Source organism: Argiope bruennichi, chromosome 8 (genome assembly GCF_947563725.1).
Source record: "Argiope bruennichi chromosome 8, qqArgBrue1.1, whole genome shotgun sequence".
Lineage (NCBI taxonomy): Eukaryota > Metazoa > Arthropoda > Arachnida > Araneae > Araneidae > Argiope > Argiope bruennichi.
The window spans coordinates 29,417,149-29,436,978 of record NC_079158.1 but is presented as its reverse complement, the minus strand read 5'-3'; the positions used below and the strand labels follow the sequence as shown (position 1 = coordinate 29,436,978).

The window sequence follows — 19,830 nt, the reverse complement described above, 5'->3', positions numbered from 1 at the left end:
TTTAAATGAATTTCGGCTTATTCTAATACCAAAGATTTGGAATTAAATTAGAGAACGGAATCTTAAGTAATTCTTTCCGGTACGTTTATTTCATAGAAATTTTCCTATTTGCTACAATAGCGCCATTTTAAAGAAGGGAATAAAAATTAAGTATCATCTATTTTTTGATTTCCTAGAATGTTTTATCATTGAATTTTGATCAACACATTAAGTGTCCATACCAGTTTTATAGCTTTGGCTTAGTTTTTGCAATAATTTGTAGTTAATAGGTTTTAAGATAATATATCGCAATGATTGTAAAAAATGAAGATTTTCTATGGCAATTTTACGTTTTGTGAAACATTTAGTTATTTTTTTTAATTCAGTCAATAGAACTTGAGAATTATTATTTAACTCGTCGCCAAGCACTATAAATGTAAAGCGGGGATGCCTCAGATTACATCCTTTTTTTTTCTGCTGTGTCTGCTTCCCGGAGGCCAAAGCTAAAAAAAAGTGCATGTATTTCCCCTGGAGATTTTGTATAATTATTTACAATTTGAAAATGATTTTCATTCACAATGTCAAATTAAGTTTGTTATAAATAATTATAACTATGTTTAATTCTAAACATATAATTAAAAATTAAAAGAAAAAGAAAGGAAGAACCATTTTCACTTGGACATTGGCAATCTGAGAGAAAAAGCATTTCTGATCTTAGGCGAATATGATTGAAACTGACACTTTTTTATACCTCGCATCTTAAAAACATATGAGAATGGCTGAAAAGATTAGTAAGAACTACCAATTAGCTTAAAGATGGAACTCAAAATATGCTCAATTGATAAGAAAGATTGTTCGTACTTAATGTTAGGCTAATATGTGAGTTAATAGATATGGACAAAATGATTGATTTTACTTTCTGTCATCATTTTCATATATTTTTCATCAATAAATTATTTTAGTTTATTTAGACTGCATGATTAGCATCTGATTTTGAAACAGTATATATTCCTTTGGAAAACGATTTTTTTTAAATTTTGAATCTAAGCTAGACATTCAAAATAATAGGTTGCTTATTCAGTAAATGTTGTCATAAGATGAAGAAAATTTGAGTATCCAGAAATTAAAAAAAAAAAAATTGTGTCACCGCAAAAATATTCTATAGACAGAAGGCTTAAAATTACAATAGTCTATTACTTGCATCTATTTTCTCAAATATTATGGAAAGTACAATAAAACATTTTTTATAAAGCGCATTTTTGAAAACATCGTTTCTATATAAAAATAACCACAGTTTTAGTATCCCTTTGTTCAATTTAAGAATTAAAATATTATTCATATTGTTTATACAATATACTACATCTTAGTTTTTTACAAGATTTGCATACAATTGTAAAAATACGAATTAGGAACGAAAAATAGTTAAAAAAAATAATTTCGACTGAAGTTTTTTATTTTATCAATAAATTAAAAAATTAATTGCATTCAAAGAAAAAAGAATAAGTGAAATTATCTATCTGCTAATAATGACGACTTTTTTTATCATTTTTAATATTTAATTAAAAATATCACTATTTGTTTAAAATTACTTCTTTAATTTAATATTTAATTTAAATTTCTTCACAAAAATCCTTCCTTCCTCAATAGTCAATAATTTAAGGGTTTAGTATATAAACTCTACAAAATTAATTGCAAAAAAATGGTAATGATGCAGAAATGAATCACTGGGCCATGTGAAATGAATTGCCAAATTGAGAATCCTTGCTTTAATTATACTCGATCATGCAGTTCTCACACTTGAAATCGGATTTCATATTTTCGTATTTTTCTTCTCTTATCAGAAGATAAAAAATAATGTAATAAATAAGTTGGATAATTTGTACTCAAAAGTTAATATTAAACATAAACACACAGAAAAAATACGTACTCCATTTCTGTCCATAATAGTCTCATATGTCGCGGATCTCTTGAGCTCGTCCAAGATTACGATGGATTTGAAAAGAATGACCACAAATCCATTCAGAAAAAGGGACATGAACAGATTCTTGTGCATGGAGATTCGATGAACTTGTAACTGCCTGCGAATAAAAGAATAAGTTCAAACAATTTCCAGGTGAAAAAATAAGCACTTATATGCCTACATGAATTTTTTGGAATTAATCATCTGAATAGCCTTCCTGAATCTGAAATTTACAGCTGCATATGTTCTTGAAATATATGCTGAAATTAAAAAATAAGTCTCTTATATATTTAAACGAGCAATTCTTCTATATATATAAACACATTTCGTCAAATTTTATATTAGAAAAGGTTTTGCTTTTGAAGTTTAACTATATAGGTGTGCTTCCTGAAAAAACACGATTTTACACATTTAAAAGAAACATTTTTTATAACTATTAGAGCTTTTATCTGTCAGCTCTTATGCTGACAATGTCATGTAGTGCTATTTCGGGCCCGACTTTATCAAGGTAAAATAGAGCGAAAGTTCAAAAATATAAGTAACGATAGATAAACTGTAAAATGAATGCTGTGATATAACAGATTGTTACGAATTACATATTAAAATAAGTGAATTAATGTTTTTTTTTATTTAAATGACCAGTTCATATGTAGGTAATATTGAAAAATGTTCGTATGTAATCAGTATGTGATTCGTATTTAAATATATTTAAAAATATTTGTATTTAAAAAAACCCTTCGAAGAGAAGATTGGTTTTCTAAATATTTTAAGTAAAATGAGTAGTTATAAGTCAGATTCTTAAAAATATTCATAATACTTCACAAGATTTTCTAGAATATGGAACATGAGTTCACATTTTGGGCTTCTTCAATAAAATTTTCCAGAAAAAAATTCTTTATCTTCAATTTGATATCAAAAAATAAAGTTGACACAAGACACATTTTTTTTTGTAGTCTTATAGTTTCGTGTGTAAATATTGTTGGTTAAAAATATAAAAGAGCTGCTTAAAAAATATAATTTAGAGCTGCTTACTAGAGTTAATCTTCATTTTGCCTACAATATTAAGCTTTTGAGCGTTATCAATATTATGCTTGTTCCTAGAAAAAGTTGTTTTTAAAATTTGGAATTAATGGCTAAAAAATGCTTGCAAGAAAAAATCGCGAATATAAACATGTGAATTTAAAATAAAATCCATTTAAGTCTGAATCTTTAATGATCTTACATACAAATAAATGTGCTTATCTGAAAAAAAAAGTCCCTTCACACACTAGGGAACGAACCTTAAAGCGATCAACGCATATAAAATGAACACTATCAAATTTTATTCGTCTCGTTAGCGAAAAAGTAAAGCTGTCTTCCGGTGAAATCCGTTTCAGATTACAGTTTTTGTAGCTCATTTAAAATTTTTATTGTCGATGAAATGTGTAATCAGCTCACAAGAGGAAGAGAGTCTCTTTTCAATACGTGAATAAATTTGTTAGGGTAATCTTTTGCTATTTAAAAAAGAAAGTCGAACTCTCGTAAAGTCTTTAACCATTAATAATAATTAATGTCTCCACTTGTGTATTTATCCATTTAAAAAACATAATTGTTCTTTTTAAAATAATAATTTTTAGACGCTAATACTTTTTCATTGTCTGTAAAAATGCTAAGCTTACAATTCGAGACTTTTATTTTTTTTATTTTTTTCAAGCACACGTGTTTAAATTAGAGAGAACATAAATAACACGTAAATAATTAGAAATTTAATAAAAAAAATTTAAACTGAATACTTATTACAATATTTTGATTAAAAAAATAATTCTCGGTGAATAAGAGTTTTTTTTTTTTAACTAATAAAATTTTTTTCAAATTAATAGAAATAGGTAATAATTAGTTTATATTATTGTTTAATTATTAGATAATTCGAAATTAATATAAGTGAAGCAAAATTTTGTGATGAAAATATTTACCGTAAGATAATATAAACAAACATCGCAACCATGATTTTTGCATGCATTAAATTCAATTAAAATGATTTTTTTTTATTTTTCATATACAAAGTATTAGGAAAGAGAAGTGGAGCAATGGTTTGTTTCTTTAAGTATTGTACATAAGCATAGTCTTCATTTACAAGGATTAATTAAAAAGGATGGACAATTGTGCGAATATACTTTGATTTTTGTGTTGGTTGAAAACAAAAATGAATAAATAAATAAATTATATTTTTATACGGTATCTTCAGAGTAAAAAATGTCAATTAGAAACATATTTATTTTATATTCACCTATGTGTCCACAAAATTCCCACTTCTATCTTGTACAAGTATTAATAGGTAAATCTTTTGACTTGAACCAATTTTTCATAAATCAGAATAACATTTGAGATATTATTTCATTGCATATTTCGGAGAAAATACGGATATTATATTAAAATAGTGGAATGAGAAAATAATGATGCATTTATTTATTCTTATTGAAGTTAAAAAATGGCCAAATATTACATTAATTGTAATATTTACAAAATTAAATTAATTGTAGTACAAAATGAACTCCATTGCCTATACAAAGTTGCATGCTTTTGCCCTGCAGTTGCATATAATACAAATAATCACCACTGGAAAATGTTACTCGTGACTGAGATATGTCATTATTAAGGAATACTTAATATCCTGCACACAACTGCAAGCAAAAAATTTTATTTTCATGTTGGAAATTGCAATAATTCTTTACGTTAAATGTTCAATTTCTATTTTTATTTTTTTCTACTATTAATTCTACTTTCTTTTTTTTACTAAACCAGTTAATAATCAATTCCACATGTTAAAATACTTTACTTTTTATATTATTTATTACAAAACATCTTATTTCTTTTTATAATTTCAGTTTTCATTTTATTTTGGTTTAAAAAAATCAAAATTATCGATCTGCCTTTCCTTTAAAGTTAAAACTCTAATATACTTATTTAAAAGAATAATATGACTGTACAAATGACCTGCAACTGTTATGGGGATTTGTGAAAAGTAAATAAAATAAATTTTTTGTCATTCATAAGAAGAAAGCAAGCAAATTTATGGTAAATATTCCGTTTATTCTATTAAGGAAATATTCTCGAAGAAGTCCAACATTCTCCTGAAACAATATTTTCTTTAGAAATACGTGCTCTAAGCAAAATCCCATTCAAACTCCATTCAAAATTTAATCCAATTCAACTCCACAATGGGACTAAATTGATTTTTGACAACCCTTAGGGTAAATTTTACAAACCAACATGAGTGTATGATAACAAAGAGTATAAAATTCAAAGGCGGTATAGCCACAAACAAAATGTAAACGAATTTCCAAAACAAACAGACATTTTCCGCCATGCATCGATTGTTTGTTTCGTCTAATGTGCCTGGAAACAACATGGAATTCTTTCTTCTCAGAAATATCTCTGTCAGGGTTTCGAAAAGCCTAAAAGATTTATATTTTCAATTTCATTTTTTAAGTTATATTTATCATAAAATTTACGGGTGTGATTTCTGATATCCCTTTTTGTAATTACTTGAACAATTATATCACTGTTGAAGGCTACTTAAAAAAAAACTAGATAACCAACCTTTTGAGGAATATAATTACGTTAATTTTTTTTAGAAATTATGAGATTTGTTTTATTTAATATTCTTAATGTTTGAACTATTTTCTTTATAAAAGCATTAGAATGTTGTATCTATGTCTATTTTTTGGGAAGTTATCCTGATTTATATATTTTCATTTATATGCGTTTTAATGCTATTTTACATAATTAGATTCTATTTTCTCAAATTCTAATCTTTGATAGAACTTCATAAATTAAAATCTAAAGCATAGTTTTTGCTCCAATTTGGTATAATAATTTTTCAATTTGCTCTGCAATTCCTGAACTAGAGAATAAGTATTTTATTCCTTTAAAAGTATTTTATAGTAGTTTTAGTGTTTCATAATGCGAAAAAAAATTAAAATTTCGTGTTATTTATCAGTTGAACTCCAGTATTTAAAGACTGAATAGAATTAAAGCTTATTTCTTAGTTCAGAAACTAGATAATGTATTTTTTAAGTTATCAGAAGTATAGCTTAAAAAGCAGATATCTTATACTTGAGCTATTGCGAAATGTTAAGCAAATCAGTTCATAAATCTCAAAACTAGAAGATTTTTGCTTTTTATCCCCCTTCAGCCCCCCCCCCCACAAAAAAAAACCTTTCGCCTCTTACCTATTATATTTTGGCTCATGGATGTTTTTTTTTCATTCCTTTTTATGCAAACTTTCGAAACTATAACTATTTTCTAAAATTTTTGAATATAAAGTATTTCGTACTTAGTCACATATCTTAAAACTGAATCATTATATCAATTTCATTCTAGAAAAAAAATCATTCAATGATAAGATAAAGTTATGCGGAATGAGATAGTTGCTAGTGACCATTAGAAGAAGGCTGAATATTAAAAGAGGAATGACTGGATATTAAAGATGGAGAAAAACACTTTTGTGTAAAAAGCAACCAACCTGATTGAGTCTTTTAGCTTTTGGGGAAGTTTTTCAAAAAAGTGATCCAATTTCTTTTAAATATTTTATTTGGACCATTACACTTTTGTATTGAAATATGTCATTTTATGAATAGTAGGAAAAAGTATAGTCCTTATCGATTATTCTAGCGAAGCACAGCAATTACCCATTAATTTGTCGGAGATGCCAGATTGGAATTTTTTATGGGGAGAGTTGTAATAGTAACCAGCTCTAGTTAAACCATACTTTATCGTTTGTTTACTAATAGAGATTTTCAAACGTATGAAAGGAACTGTAATCTAGAAGGATGGGATCTGGAATCGACTGAAATACGAATAATTTAAAGATAAACATGAGATGACTTAATTTGGATGATGTTGTATGGTATATTTATTGTGATTAATTATTCTAACATTCATTTTAATGACGCTGCCTACTAAGCAAGGCATTCATCAGCGATAGCATTGACATATACAGGAGAATAAGCCCATTTTTGTTAGAAGATTAATCCCATCTTGCACCCCTGATGGAGTAAGAAAAAGAGTTTTATTTTTAAAAAGAAAGTGTTGCATTTTTATTAATTAAAAATGGAAAACAATAAACTTTATTATTGCACAATAAAATGTAATTCTTTTCCAAAATTTACAAGACATAATATTGATTTTATAAACCCAGTATTATTAAGAATGCTGACGGTCCTTCTTTCTAGTTTCCTTATAGATTTTGTCCATGTATTATATTTTCTACATAGTTTCTGTATGCTATTTACATGCTAAAACTAAAACACACACGCACACGCACATGCACGCGCACATACATACACACACACACATACACACACACACACACACACACACACACACACACACACACACACACACACACACACACACACACACACACGACGGTCCTTCTTTCTAGTTTCCTTATAGATTTTGTCCATGTATTATATTTTCTACATAGTTTCTGTATGCTATTTACATGCTAAAACTAAAACACACACACACACACACACACACACGCACACACACACACACGCACACGCACACACACGCACACACACACACACACACACGCACACACACACACACACACACACACACACACACCAAATTTCATCTTGTAATTTGTTCTAGTTTAATTTTATAATTGATTTTTGGTCTGTAATACTGTGAATTCTAATTGTTCGAAGAAGTTCATTATTCCATATCTATGCAACTAAGAAAGAATTTTTGATGCCGTAAAGAAGATTTACGGCATTAAAAATGGAAATTTAGTCAGTATAAGTGCTTGAAAGCAAGTACCATTTATAAATTTTACTATCCTGTAGAATACGAAATTCTTTTTTACTTTAAAATCTTGAACAATGGTTTTTCTTTTTACATGGTTGAACATAACAGCTTTCGCATTACTTCCTAAACTGCTAGACCATAAACATTTTTATATGCAGTGATGTCTATTGTCATGGATACACTTTGTGTTTTGTTATATTATTTGACAAGATTACAAAACTGAATAGTATTTTCCGATTTCATAAACACACCCTGTTTACAATGAGCAAAAGTCTGCAATCCTTCACTTCATGAATTTAAAAATATAAATATATTATTACAATATATAATATATCATAATATATAAATATATTATTACATTTATATATTTTTTTCTAAACAGCTTAGTTTTTGAAATATGAAATTGTTAGAAAAAATTTCTGGAGTATCGTGATTATGCATAAAATGGGGACAAAGTTTATTTAATATTGCTTATGTTTGTCATTCTGAATTTATTCATAAGGTATTTTTAGATTTTCACCATGTATGTGAAATACATGATCAAGTGTGATTATCTAAATCACATTTATCAGAGTAATTAGTTATAAGTCTTCAACAATAATCATTTTACTCATTTTTTTGTTTTCATTTGTGGAGTGTATTTGAAAACATTTTCTTAACACTTTTAAGATCAAGAGCTTGTAAAGAAATAATGAAAAAAAAAAAGATTTAAAATATTTTATGTTTAAAATTATTTATTTCATCCAAATTAATTGATTATAATTATTCATTTAATAGTCATTTGCATCCTGACTATATTGCCATCTAGAACCATGCGAATGTAATATGAGGGTAAATAATGATATATGAGGATTATGAAAAACGTATTACTCCAGTAATACTATATAACATCACCATGCCCGAAAAGGCTTAAAGGAGATTTCAAAGCCTATCAACTTTCACGCTGTCTTCTTTCCGCAAATCTCAGGTATCTCTATTGATTGTTTTACCTGTAATATTGATTTTTGATGCTCTCTATATTACAATACAACATTGAAGCAATTATAATAAATTCTGTTATAATTCGGACTACAAATTATAATATTAACTACAAATTAATTCGGACTACAAAGTTCTGCAAAATGCCGCTTTTTTAAAAAGTTAAATTTTATATTTATCCAGTTATTTTTGCAGACGTTACCGATCAGAAAACTCCATGCTTCTATTTGTAAATAAAATTTATATTGGGTTTTTTAAAGAAAATAGGAAAATCTTTAATACTCAGCTAGTAGTAGAAACCCTGCACTATCGAATCCTTGATACCTTCATTTTTCTAATGAAATTCTTAGAAAAAAATTCAAATGCGCTCGATGAGTATATGTTGAAAGAGTTCGGCAAGCTGAATAAACGTATAAAGACGCTTTATTCTACATAACAACCTAACGGAATTATGCAATAATCATGCCCAGGCGAATCATGCAATAAACATCACTTGCAGCAAAGCAGCAATCGGGTAATGGACAATCGTAACAGAACAAAGATCTCAGACAGAATTCGCTCACCTACTCGCTTTAGCTTAACTTATCTATTTATTACAACTCTATTTCTCAGCTTTTTATAATTTCCGAGACATGGTGGAGAAGCTGCTAGAAGGATATCGTGGATTCGTTCTTCATCCAGTTCGCTAAAATCCATTTGTTTCTGGAACTTTTATTTTTGTGGCCAAAGTCGCCAAATTCGTCACTCCGATGTCAAACTCTTCATTAATTATGCATTTATTAGAACTATTTTTCTAAGTGATCTCCTATTCTTTTCATGAAAGTAATTGTACAAGGAAACAGCATTATAAATTCATAAGAATATCATTACGATAAATTTTATTATTGATGTCTCGACTGATTGTACAGCTTTGATATATAACTAAAATCAAATCAATAAATTGAAAAAAAAAATACTATAACTAAAATTAAAAATAAATTGCAATCACTCCCAAAAAAGCAGCTACAACTTATTTATAATAATAGCGTTTTGTAAGTCTTCATTTTGATAACTTGACGATAAATAAATTATAATCTTTAGAAAATCTGAAATTGATATTAACTTGAACTATTTTTATCTTCATGTGACGAAACTAACAATTAATCATTACCTTATTTGCACAAAATATTCGAAAGCATTGTTAATAATTGCATGATTATAAATGCTTATTAAATAAGTAGATAATATAATTTTATAAAACAATATAATATATTTATAAAATTATATAAGATAACATAATTTTGTATTGAGTAGAATTTAAACACACTAAATGCAAAGCTGAATTTTAGTACTCAGTCATTTCTTATACTGTAGAAAAGTCTGCGTTGCATTTAAAATTCGGTGTAATCCTGAAACTGTCGGGAAAATATGAAATATCTTTTACAACCATTTCCTGGGACTGAAGTGGGAGAAAAGTTTATATTATCATTCACTATTGATTCTTACATCAGCTTCATGTGGTGAAAATGACAATTAATCATTATCTAATTTGTACAAATTGCTGAACATTATTAAAATAACATCACAATATTTTTCACTATTCAAAATATCGAAAATGTATTGGAGATATCTTACATTATCTTGTATCATTAATAATGTGATTAATATAAAAACTCAATTCTTGCAGAAACTCTCATTACAAACTTTGTAGTATAACTATTAAAGTAAACATATAAAATTTTTAGTAGTAATTTTAAGTCCCAAAATACTTTTAAATTTTAATATTTTCCATATATATTTTTTTCAAAAATATGAGGAAGAATGAATTAAAATAGTTTTTATGGAAAACTAAATGTTTTTTGTTTCGAATCTTGCTTATTGATTATAAAACTAAACCAAAACAAACTAAGCTGGGGATAATTAAAAAAATAAATAAATATAGTAACATACATTTTAATATTCATAAAATACACGATGTAAAATAATTTATCGAAGATGTCTTAATGCACTTATAAAAATATCTTACAAATAAAAAATCATATAAAAACTATATAAACTTTCCAACTTTATCATACCGCCAGAAAGGAAATTGCAAATGCGAAGCATTGAAAATTAAATAATCTAATATAGTTTTTTGTATTTTATATTATGAAACAAAAAAAAACCGACGAAAAAAAGAGGAATTGAAAAAGTATTTCTTTATATGCTCTAATAAGCGTTGTGAAAAAATATCCTATTTTATAAACGTTGCTCTACAATTAGAAATGGTTTCTAGAAAGGAAATATTCAGAAAAAAAAAAGTAGTGAACAATTTAAATTGAAATTTAACTTTTATATTAATTACTTTGTTTTGATTAATTTTAACTATCGGACGGATTATTTTTGGAAATATATTTTAGCAGAAATGTGTTTCGGAAAGACTTTTTTTGTTCTAAATTCTAAAAAAGAATAGTTCAAAGAAATTTTTTCTGCCAATTAATATTAATTGTTAGAGTTTTATTTTCTTCAATTTTGAGCTGAGTTTTAAAAATAACTTGCTAATGAAGAGGAAAAATTTTATGTTCTACGAATAATTTGATTAATTATATCCTATTTATTTTAAAAGAAAAAAAAAGCTTTATTATTTTTCCGAAGGCTTATATAATACGTCACAAGTAATTGGCAATGTTCTTAACATACATATATATAAAAACAAATTAAGAAATATTTTGTATCAAATTCTAAGATTTAATTACTTTATACTTTTCTTATATTTTGATCTCTGTAAATTAATGATATGTTTTTTATAAGGCCAATATTAAATTAATAACATTTATAGTACGGAATCATTATGATTTATAAATATGTAATTATTACATACTTCTAGGAATCTTTAAACTTTAAATATATTAGAGAGAAAGTAACTTTTTTTTATCAGTGATATTTCTTATAAAACTTTTGATAGTATATCCCTTTCCATTTAATGATTTTTCAAAGAGCATAGTAGATAATATATGAAAGCATTGAATATTCTACATTTGATTTTTTTTTGCATTGAATATTTTAGTTAAACTATAAACTTCTATCCTCACGAAAAATATATCTATTTCAAAATGCTTTCTGAAACTATTTGGCTGTATCATACACAGACATAAAAAATCAACAGTTTTGCAAAGAGTTTAAGCATAAAAAGAGCTATTTTACGACTCAAGCTTTTACTGAAACCGATCTTCTGATTTAAAATATTCAGATTCTTTTTGAGTTAATAAAAAAATAATGCATTTCTTGGAAGATAAGATTCTTTCTTTCCAGTATTAAAGAGAATAAAATACTTACTTGTAAACAGAGAAAATAATAAGTGCTGGCACCAGAGAGACTATGGAAATTGAGTAGGTTGCAATATGGAAATATAAATAGTTCCGATGCTCCTAGGAAAAAAAAGAAAAGAAATAGTCATAAAAACCGAAGGAATTACAAAGTATTGAATTCTCAAACGTATGCATTTCAAGTCGTCAACAGTCTCTATGGAATTTAAAGACACGGAGGCGAAAAAATTATTACTGGCTACTCAATTATCACTGGCTCAAAAAATTATTACATGTTCAATCAAAGAAGTTTAAGCAGTAAGGTAAACTATTTAAATATTTTTGTTGTCTTCGAGGAAATACGGAATGCATATTTGTTGATATCTATAATTTTAAGATATCTTTATATTTATTTTTAATGATATTTACGAAGATAAGCTTTTGAGATGTAAGAAAATTTTTAAAATGAAAAGTTTTATTCGAATGTGTTTGGAAATTAAGTTTTTGAAAATGTCATTTTTCAGTCTATTTTACCAAGGGGTCACTCCCGCCTGTGGGGCTCCTCAGATATGAGGATAAGAAACTTCCGGCATGGTGGTTGATTCTTTCCATTCGGGTGGTGAGTAGCCTTGGGTACAGAACCCCCCACCGTTTCTGTACCACTCAGGTGCAGCAGGGGAGTTTACAGAAATGGTTGGGTCGTCTACCTCTTACCGATGGCGGGGCACACTTCTCACGGGAAGGGATGAACCGTGGCCGGTGATGGCCTTTAGAACTTAACCTCAGTACCCGTCAATGCCCTAACGGAGATTTTTCCATGTACTTCAGAGTGTCACTTTGTGATTCCTAAGGTGTGATCTACAGTTACGGAAAACTGGGGCAGGATGAAGAATTATTTAGTTTGCTTCCAAAATACTATTATGAATTATGTAAAAAAAAAGCATACTTTGGCTTCATGGAGAGGGTTTCAAAGCAAAATTTGGCGTTTTGTCATTTGGCCACTTGGCAATTTGCCTATATTGGTGATTGGGTGATTTGGTGTCACGAAATTACCAGTCTCTTCCTAAATTCGGAGATTTTCAAAGATTGAATAAAAGCTATGCTGCAATTGGTGATAAGTTAACTACTGTTGAGCTTTCAATCGATTAGTATGGTAAGACAAAGCTGTTGAATTCGACAGAGAATCTTAGTAGATTTGTGATGTAGAGTTTTGAATTTTTTCATTCGAACTATTAATTGGATTTTAATAGCCTACTGAAGATTAAATTATTTTTGCTTTCATTAGCTATAATTAGAAATAAATAATAACTGTCCATAAATTTCTGCTTTTCCCATCTTAAGGAAAATCTATTTAATCCAATAACCCGTTCTGAACTAATAAAACTCATGTTTCACCTCATTATGGCTTCCCAAGGGCTAGCCGGTATCATATATATAATCTTACACAGCTACTGCCACCATTTTGTTATTTGCTGGATAATATTTGTGCATATTATTTTTAAATTTAAACACATGACTTCGTAAACAGTAGATATATGTGTTTATTCTTATCTTTACGAACTACCTTAGGCACTACAGTTTTTATTATCAAGAATTATTTATGCCGTTTTCTTGTTAAACATACCATTAAAGTCAAATTTTTAATATTTCTTTTTGAGACAGGATGACTTGGGCAAGTTGACGGCCACTCCCGTTTGCTCCAAATGCTTTCTACTTTTTTTTTATAGCTCATGAACATCTTTTAATTAGTTTTATGTGATTTTTTAGAGATGTATTATCCCTAAGCTGTCTCACAATATATTCTGGAACATATCAACTTACATTAAATATTTTGACAACATCACCTCTGAAAGATATGTGGCTCAGACAAAAACAACGAAAGTGAAGTAAGACTATTTAAAGCGACGAAGACAAGGACTCGAAATGCAGAAAAAAACACACTTTGCTACAAATAAATTGAAAGCTGATTCCTATTATATATATATAAAAAAAAATCCCGAATTTACAAAACTCATGTCATCAGCTGAAACTTCGATAGAAAATATGGTGCACTGTCTTGCATATGTTGAGATGTATATTCTCCTTCTATCGTAAAACTTTACAGAGGATTGCAAGTGATGCAATATACTTTGAAAGTGTGTGCCTAGTTTTTTTAATGAAAAACATTAATTGTTATTAATCTGCTAGGAGTTAATATTTTAAACCCAATAATCCCTTAATTACATGTTGTTCTAGAAATACCTTACTATTTTACTTAATTTGCATATTTTGTTATATTTTTGTGAATAAAATATAACTATGATCAAACTTACGATATTTCTTAGCGGTCAAAGTCATTTCGCCCGATAATCATGTATTCTTTTTTTAAATAGCGGAAATAGTTTGATTATTTCCAAATTTAAATTTATAGAATAAGTTACAATGTAATAAAATATCCTTTCTAACAATGCAAGCAAAAACATTTATCTTTAAAACTTAATATTAAAAACGGCCAACTATTTGCATCACAAACTTTTGCAGTTTTACTTATGCAATGAAATCACTGCTGTGTGTGCATCTATATCTCAACTAATAATAAGGAGGATTAAGTGTGGCTCAACAGGTCAGACCGTCTGCTCTACAACCTCCAAAATTGAGGCATATATACCATAAACAGTAAAAATGTGCATTTCGAAGGGATTTTATGAAAATTTTGATTAAAGTTTTAATTAATTAAACATTATTTTGAAAATTAATCTTTGGAGATTTTATGCTAAAAATTCCAAAACAATATTGGACAAAAATTAATTTTGCGCTGCTTTAAAATTTGAATTTATTTCTTTTGAATATTAATTTAATAGTCATGTAAGTTGTTGTTGAATTATGTAACATTTACACTTTTTTGTCTAATTTTCAATAATAGATCACTATTGCTCTAAAATTCAAACTGCTTTTATTGTTTTATCAAATATTTAACCCCGTGATTTCTTTCATTATTGAAAACTAAGGAAGAAGAATTTTCTTTAATATCTGTCATTTACAAGATTAATAAAAAAAGTGAAAAGTAAAGTTACAATACCGCGAAAGTTAGAAGATAAATGAACATGATATTTACTTTTATAATAGCATTATGATTTTATGGAACAGCCTCTATTGAAAAATTTCAAGCGCAACCTTAAACAGAACTTAAGTAAGATAATTAAAATAGCTCTGGTTCAATTTCAAAGAATTTGACGGAATAATGGATATGAAATTATATCTAAACGATTTATCTGAAATCAATATCACCAATATTCCCGACGAACCAGCTGGTCGCCTGAGGCAACTAGTATTATTCTAACTTCATTTACTTCTTTACTAAAACTTTTGGACGGAACATGATTAGTGGAGTAAATAAACGCTTTAATAACATCGTAAAATATCCCAAATATTAAAATAATTAAAAATAATAAAGCTTATGAATCATTAGTCTTTAATTTGAAATTCCATAATTAAATTGTTTTAATAATATGCTATTCAGTAATTCTCTTTTATTTAATAAATTTGTCTTCTTTATGGATTTTAGTAAAATTAAATTTTTTAATGAATTGTTCGAAATTAATTAGTACAATACATAACTAAAGTAGGTTTATTGTCTCTTTAAAATAAGTCATATAATCTTTTGTTAAAAATTTCATTAACAAAATATAGGAAAATTATCCTTATACAGCCTTCATATACATGAAGGCTCGTTTGTTTAAAGTTTAGTTTAAATATTTTTTTTAATTAATTAATAAAGCGATTTATTTTTGGTTTCGCATGTGAATGAACTTCATGAAGATTAATTTAATTTAAAGATATTTACTGAAAACTGTAACTATGAAGCTCTGAGGAATCGAAATCAATTTTATATTTCGTACTCCCATCAGTTTATGTATTTCTATTTGAAATGTAAAAATAAAATAACCTTAAATCTTTGAAGAAAATGTCTTAATAATATCGATAAGATTATAAACGATATTTTTAGATTATTAAATTGCAAATGAAGCTCAATATTCAAATATTTTATATTCCTTACAATGACTACGATTGTTTAATAAGGGTTAGTCAGCTAAAAAATGTTAAATGAGTTGAATGGACAAATATTATATCATGCTCAATTATTTAAAGTATATTTTTCAAAAGCATGAAATTTTTTAAAATTAATATTATGTTTACTTTCATTGGGTATGTTGTATTAGCACAGTGCTATATTTAAAAATTAGAATGAATGCATTAAGTAATGCTAAATTATTAAAGCCATTAGTAAATGAGACATCCAGAAAATATGAAAGCTATTTCAACATATAATAATAGTTAGATACTTTTGTTTTTTATAATTATTATTCAAATTAAATATCTTATTTTAATTTTGGGCATAGATTATTTAAAAGAATTATATTTTATTTTTTATTTTTCTCCCTTTATAAACCATTTCTCATTTTATATTATATATTTCCTAAATAGCGAATGTATAAATAAAATATGATATAAATCTTTAAAATAGTGATTAATTTATCCTTTATTCATGACATAAAACCAAAATTCTACATGTAAAAAGGATATTAATTTCTAATAAGAAAGTAAATAAAATAAAACGAGGCTATACATAATTGTTTACTTTTTTATAATAGAAAACTAGCGTTTAATAAAACTACTAGTTGCATAGTTTTAACAACAGATGAATAGTTAATGATATTGGATTGCTTCATAACTATATATTTAATTAGAAACCTAAAAAAAAAATTTTTTAACGAAAATGTGAGTTGATTGTTGCCTGAAATTGTTGATTGCTGATTGTCACATCTCTATCTCATCCATCAATTGTTTGATCTACTTTAAAAATTCAGAAGTAAAAACCCCGTTTCTGCTTTTGAAGGTGTTTAATTTGCTTCTTATATATAATCACAGGTCTATTATAAGCAGATTTTAACTGATAAAATTTTGTATAATCATATATATTAGGTTACAAAAATTTGATGCTAGATTAATATTTGATAAGTAAAACAATATTTCGTTTTTTTAGCCATGTCCTTTTATACGAAATTCGCATGTGATTAACACCAACATTATGTATAAAACAATTTTTGGATTAATATTAGTTATTTCAATCATACGTGAAATTGTCAATGAAATAAGCTTACAATGATGTTAAACGTCGTTTGTCTTAAAGTATCAAACGTAACCCAAATATACCCAATCTTCGCATGACGTATATTACAACTTAAAATTATTATTAATAGATCACTTTTATTATAATTTAATATTTCAATCGCATATTTACTTTCATAAAGAAATTGATCCATTCCTCTTTCCATAGTATATTTAACATGTCATTCTCTCCAAAATAATATAAACATTTTATGTTTATTCTATAAAATAATGAATAAAAGCTAATTGGAATTTTGAAGAATATGATTACTGTTATAAAATCTCCTTTCCATCTCAACAATGACGACGTAAATTATGACGAAGCACTTTTCAACATGTGTTTAGTATAGGAAAAGCTCATCATCCTGTTATCATTATTTTCATGTCTTAAAAAACTGTGTCGTAAAAAGAATAGCTATCTTAGAAAACAAGAATACTACTAATCTATACTTATAATAAAGCTCAATGTGTGTGTGTGTGTGTTGGCGCTCTACAGGCCAGACCATTCAACTTACATCTACCAAATTTGGTACATGTATACCTTAGAGGTCGGGAATGTGCACCTGGGGTCCCTTTTTTTGAAATTTTAATTAGAATTTTAATTATTAATTAAAAACTAACTTTCCCGCCAAACAAATCTTCCATTTTCCCCACCGCCAACTTTTCCGCCAAAATAATCTTCCATTTTCATCAACGCCAAATGATTTAGGCTTTAGTTCTTTTTTTCTCCCAACAGTAATGAGGCTAGGGTTAAGATTTTTCGGCGGATTATTTCAAACGATTCTGTTTATTTTCTTAATGTTTTATGCATTTAAAATTAAACATTGTTAATTAATCCATGTTTCAGATTCATTCTGAAGTACTTTTGAATTAAAATAACACAGAATAAAGGAAATTAAAAATGTATAATCTGCATAGCGTTACCCCAACTGGCGTAGAAAAATTCACGCATTTGCGTTACCGTAAAAGGCGAAGAAAATTCACGCATGCGCACTATGTTCTGATTGTTGGCATGGCAACCATATCAACGGACGATTTAAATTACTTTTAGGTTAGTTCTATGCTTTTGTAAGTAAATTGTATTTATGTTAGTTATATATTTTTTGTATATGCTTATAGTTTTAAGTACATCGTTTTTTAAGTAGTTTTTTTTTAACCTGTTTTCAATAATTTAAATTATTTTTAGGCTAATTGCATGCTTTTGTAATTAAATTGTATTTATGTTAGTTATATATTTTTTGATATATACTTATAGTTTTAAGTACATCGTTTTTTAATAGTTTTTTTAAACCTGTTTTCGACCGATTATTTTAAACGATTCATTTTATTTTCTTAGTGTTTGATGCATTTAAAATGAAACATTGTTAATGAATCGATCCGTTCATGATGAATCTGAGAAAATTTTGTTGACAAATTCTTGAGATATTATATAAATTAAGAAAGATATTCTTTAGTGCCCATAAAGTTTAAACGCTCAGTGACTCTATTATCAGTAATCATATTATTAAAAAAAATGCTTTGTTTCAGTAGAAAATATTATTATATTAATTGCAGATTAATCCTTTACACTTTAATTTAAAGCATAAATTCTACGAGGGGTAACAAAAAATTAGAGAGATACATATCACGTTATGACTGAAGGCCTTTATAATATTATGAGTGAATTATATGACTATCAAAATTTGAAGTTTTAAAATATTTTGCTGAAGAATCTATTAAAGTTGGAATTGCATAAAATATTTAATTATTAAAATTTTAACGAACATTAAGATTGGCGAACCGGCTGGTCGCCAAAGGCGGCTAGTGTTACATAATTTTAAATTGATAATTTTACTTACATCAACACGTCCACATTTGCTGTAGTTCGTCCATTCTCGCATGTATTCATTTTCAAACCACGTACCGTTTGGCCAACATACTTTGTAAGCATATTCTGGAAATCAAAAAAGATAACATTGTCAGAAATAAATAAAATAAATTGGTTCAATGAAATATTTAAAAAAAAAAATTAAATATGAAACAACCATATAATTTCTATTTTCTCTCATCAGATATCTTAGTAAGAAATTACGTATACAGTATAAAAGATCGTTTGCATAATTCTTCAATAATAACTAGTAACTAATCAGAAAAGGTAAATACTTTTAACCTCTTCCGTTGTTCATCATCAGTTTATGATTAATAGCTGCGCAGTGATGAGATGTCCTCAGCATGCAATTAAAAATATGCGGGGCGCGTTAAAACATTTAATAGTTTTTAACAAAATTGAATTAAAAACAATCAGTAATTTTTTTTTCTCCTTAACACTATATATTTTACAACTGATAATCCAAACTGAGTGAGGCTTTATTTCAAAATTTTTCAAATATAAATCGGAGTATAAAGGGTTAATACACTGGTTCACAAACACAAGCCTATTTCTAAAAGAATAAAAAGCGTGATTGGATGATCATTTTTCAATTTATATTTATTTGGATGTGATGGAATTTTCTGACATAAAATATGGAAGTATATGAACTTTTTAAAATAATTTTTTAGAATTCATTTAATTTCGAGTTCTAAATAGAAGAAAGTCCATGGCAAAAGAAGAATTGAATTAGTCAGAAATCAAAATGTGATTAACATGTCTTGCAAAACAAATTTCCCATAAAGATTGAAATCACAAGAAAAAAAATCAGAGTTTTATCATTGTTTATTTTATTTAAA

General features: G+C 27.0%; 1 protein-coding gene across 1 annotated transcript in view; it reads right to left on the bottom strand.

Moving 5' to 3' along the window:
• The window catches only part of LOC129981299 (calcitonin gene-related peptide type 1 receptor-like), a 314,682-nt gene that overhangs the window by 53,417 nt on the left and 241,435 nt on the right, over window positions 1-19,830 (bottom strand). The window contains exons 7-9 of the mRNA XM_056092074.1: window positions 18,963-19,057; window positions 12,008-12,099; window positions 1,907-2,057 (exon numbers count right to left, since the gene is read on the bottom strand). Coding sequence (XP_055948049.1) covers window positions 1,907-2,057; window positions 12,008-12,099; window positions 18,963-19,057 — 338 coding nt within the window. The remainder of the gene's footprint in view (window positions 1-1,906; window positions 2,058-12,007; window positions 12,100-18,962; window positions 19,058-19,830) is intronic.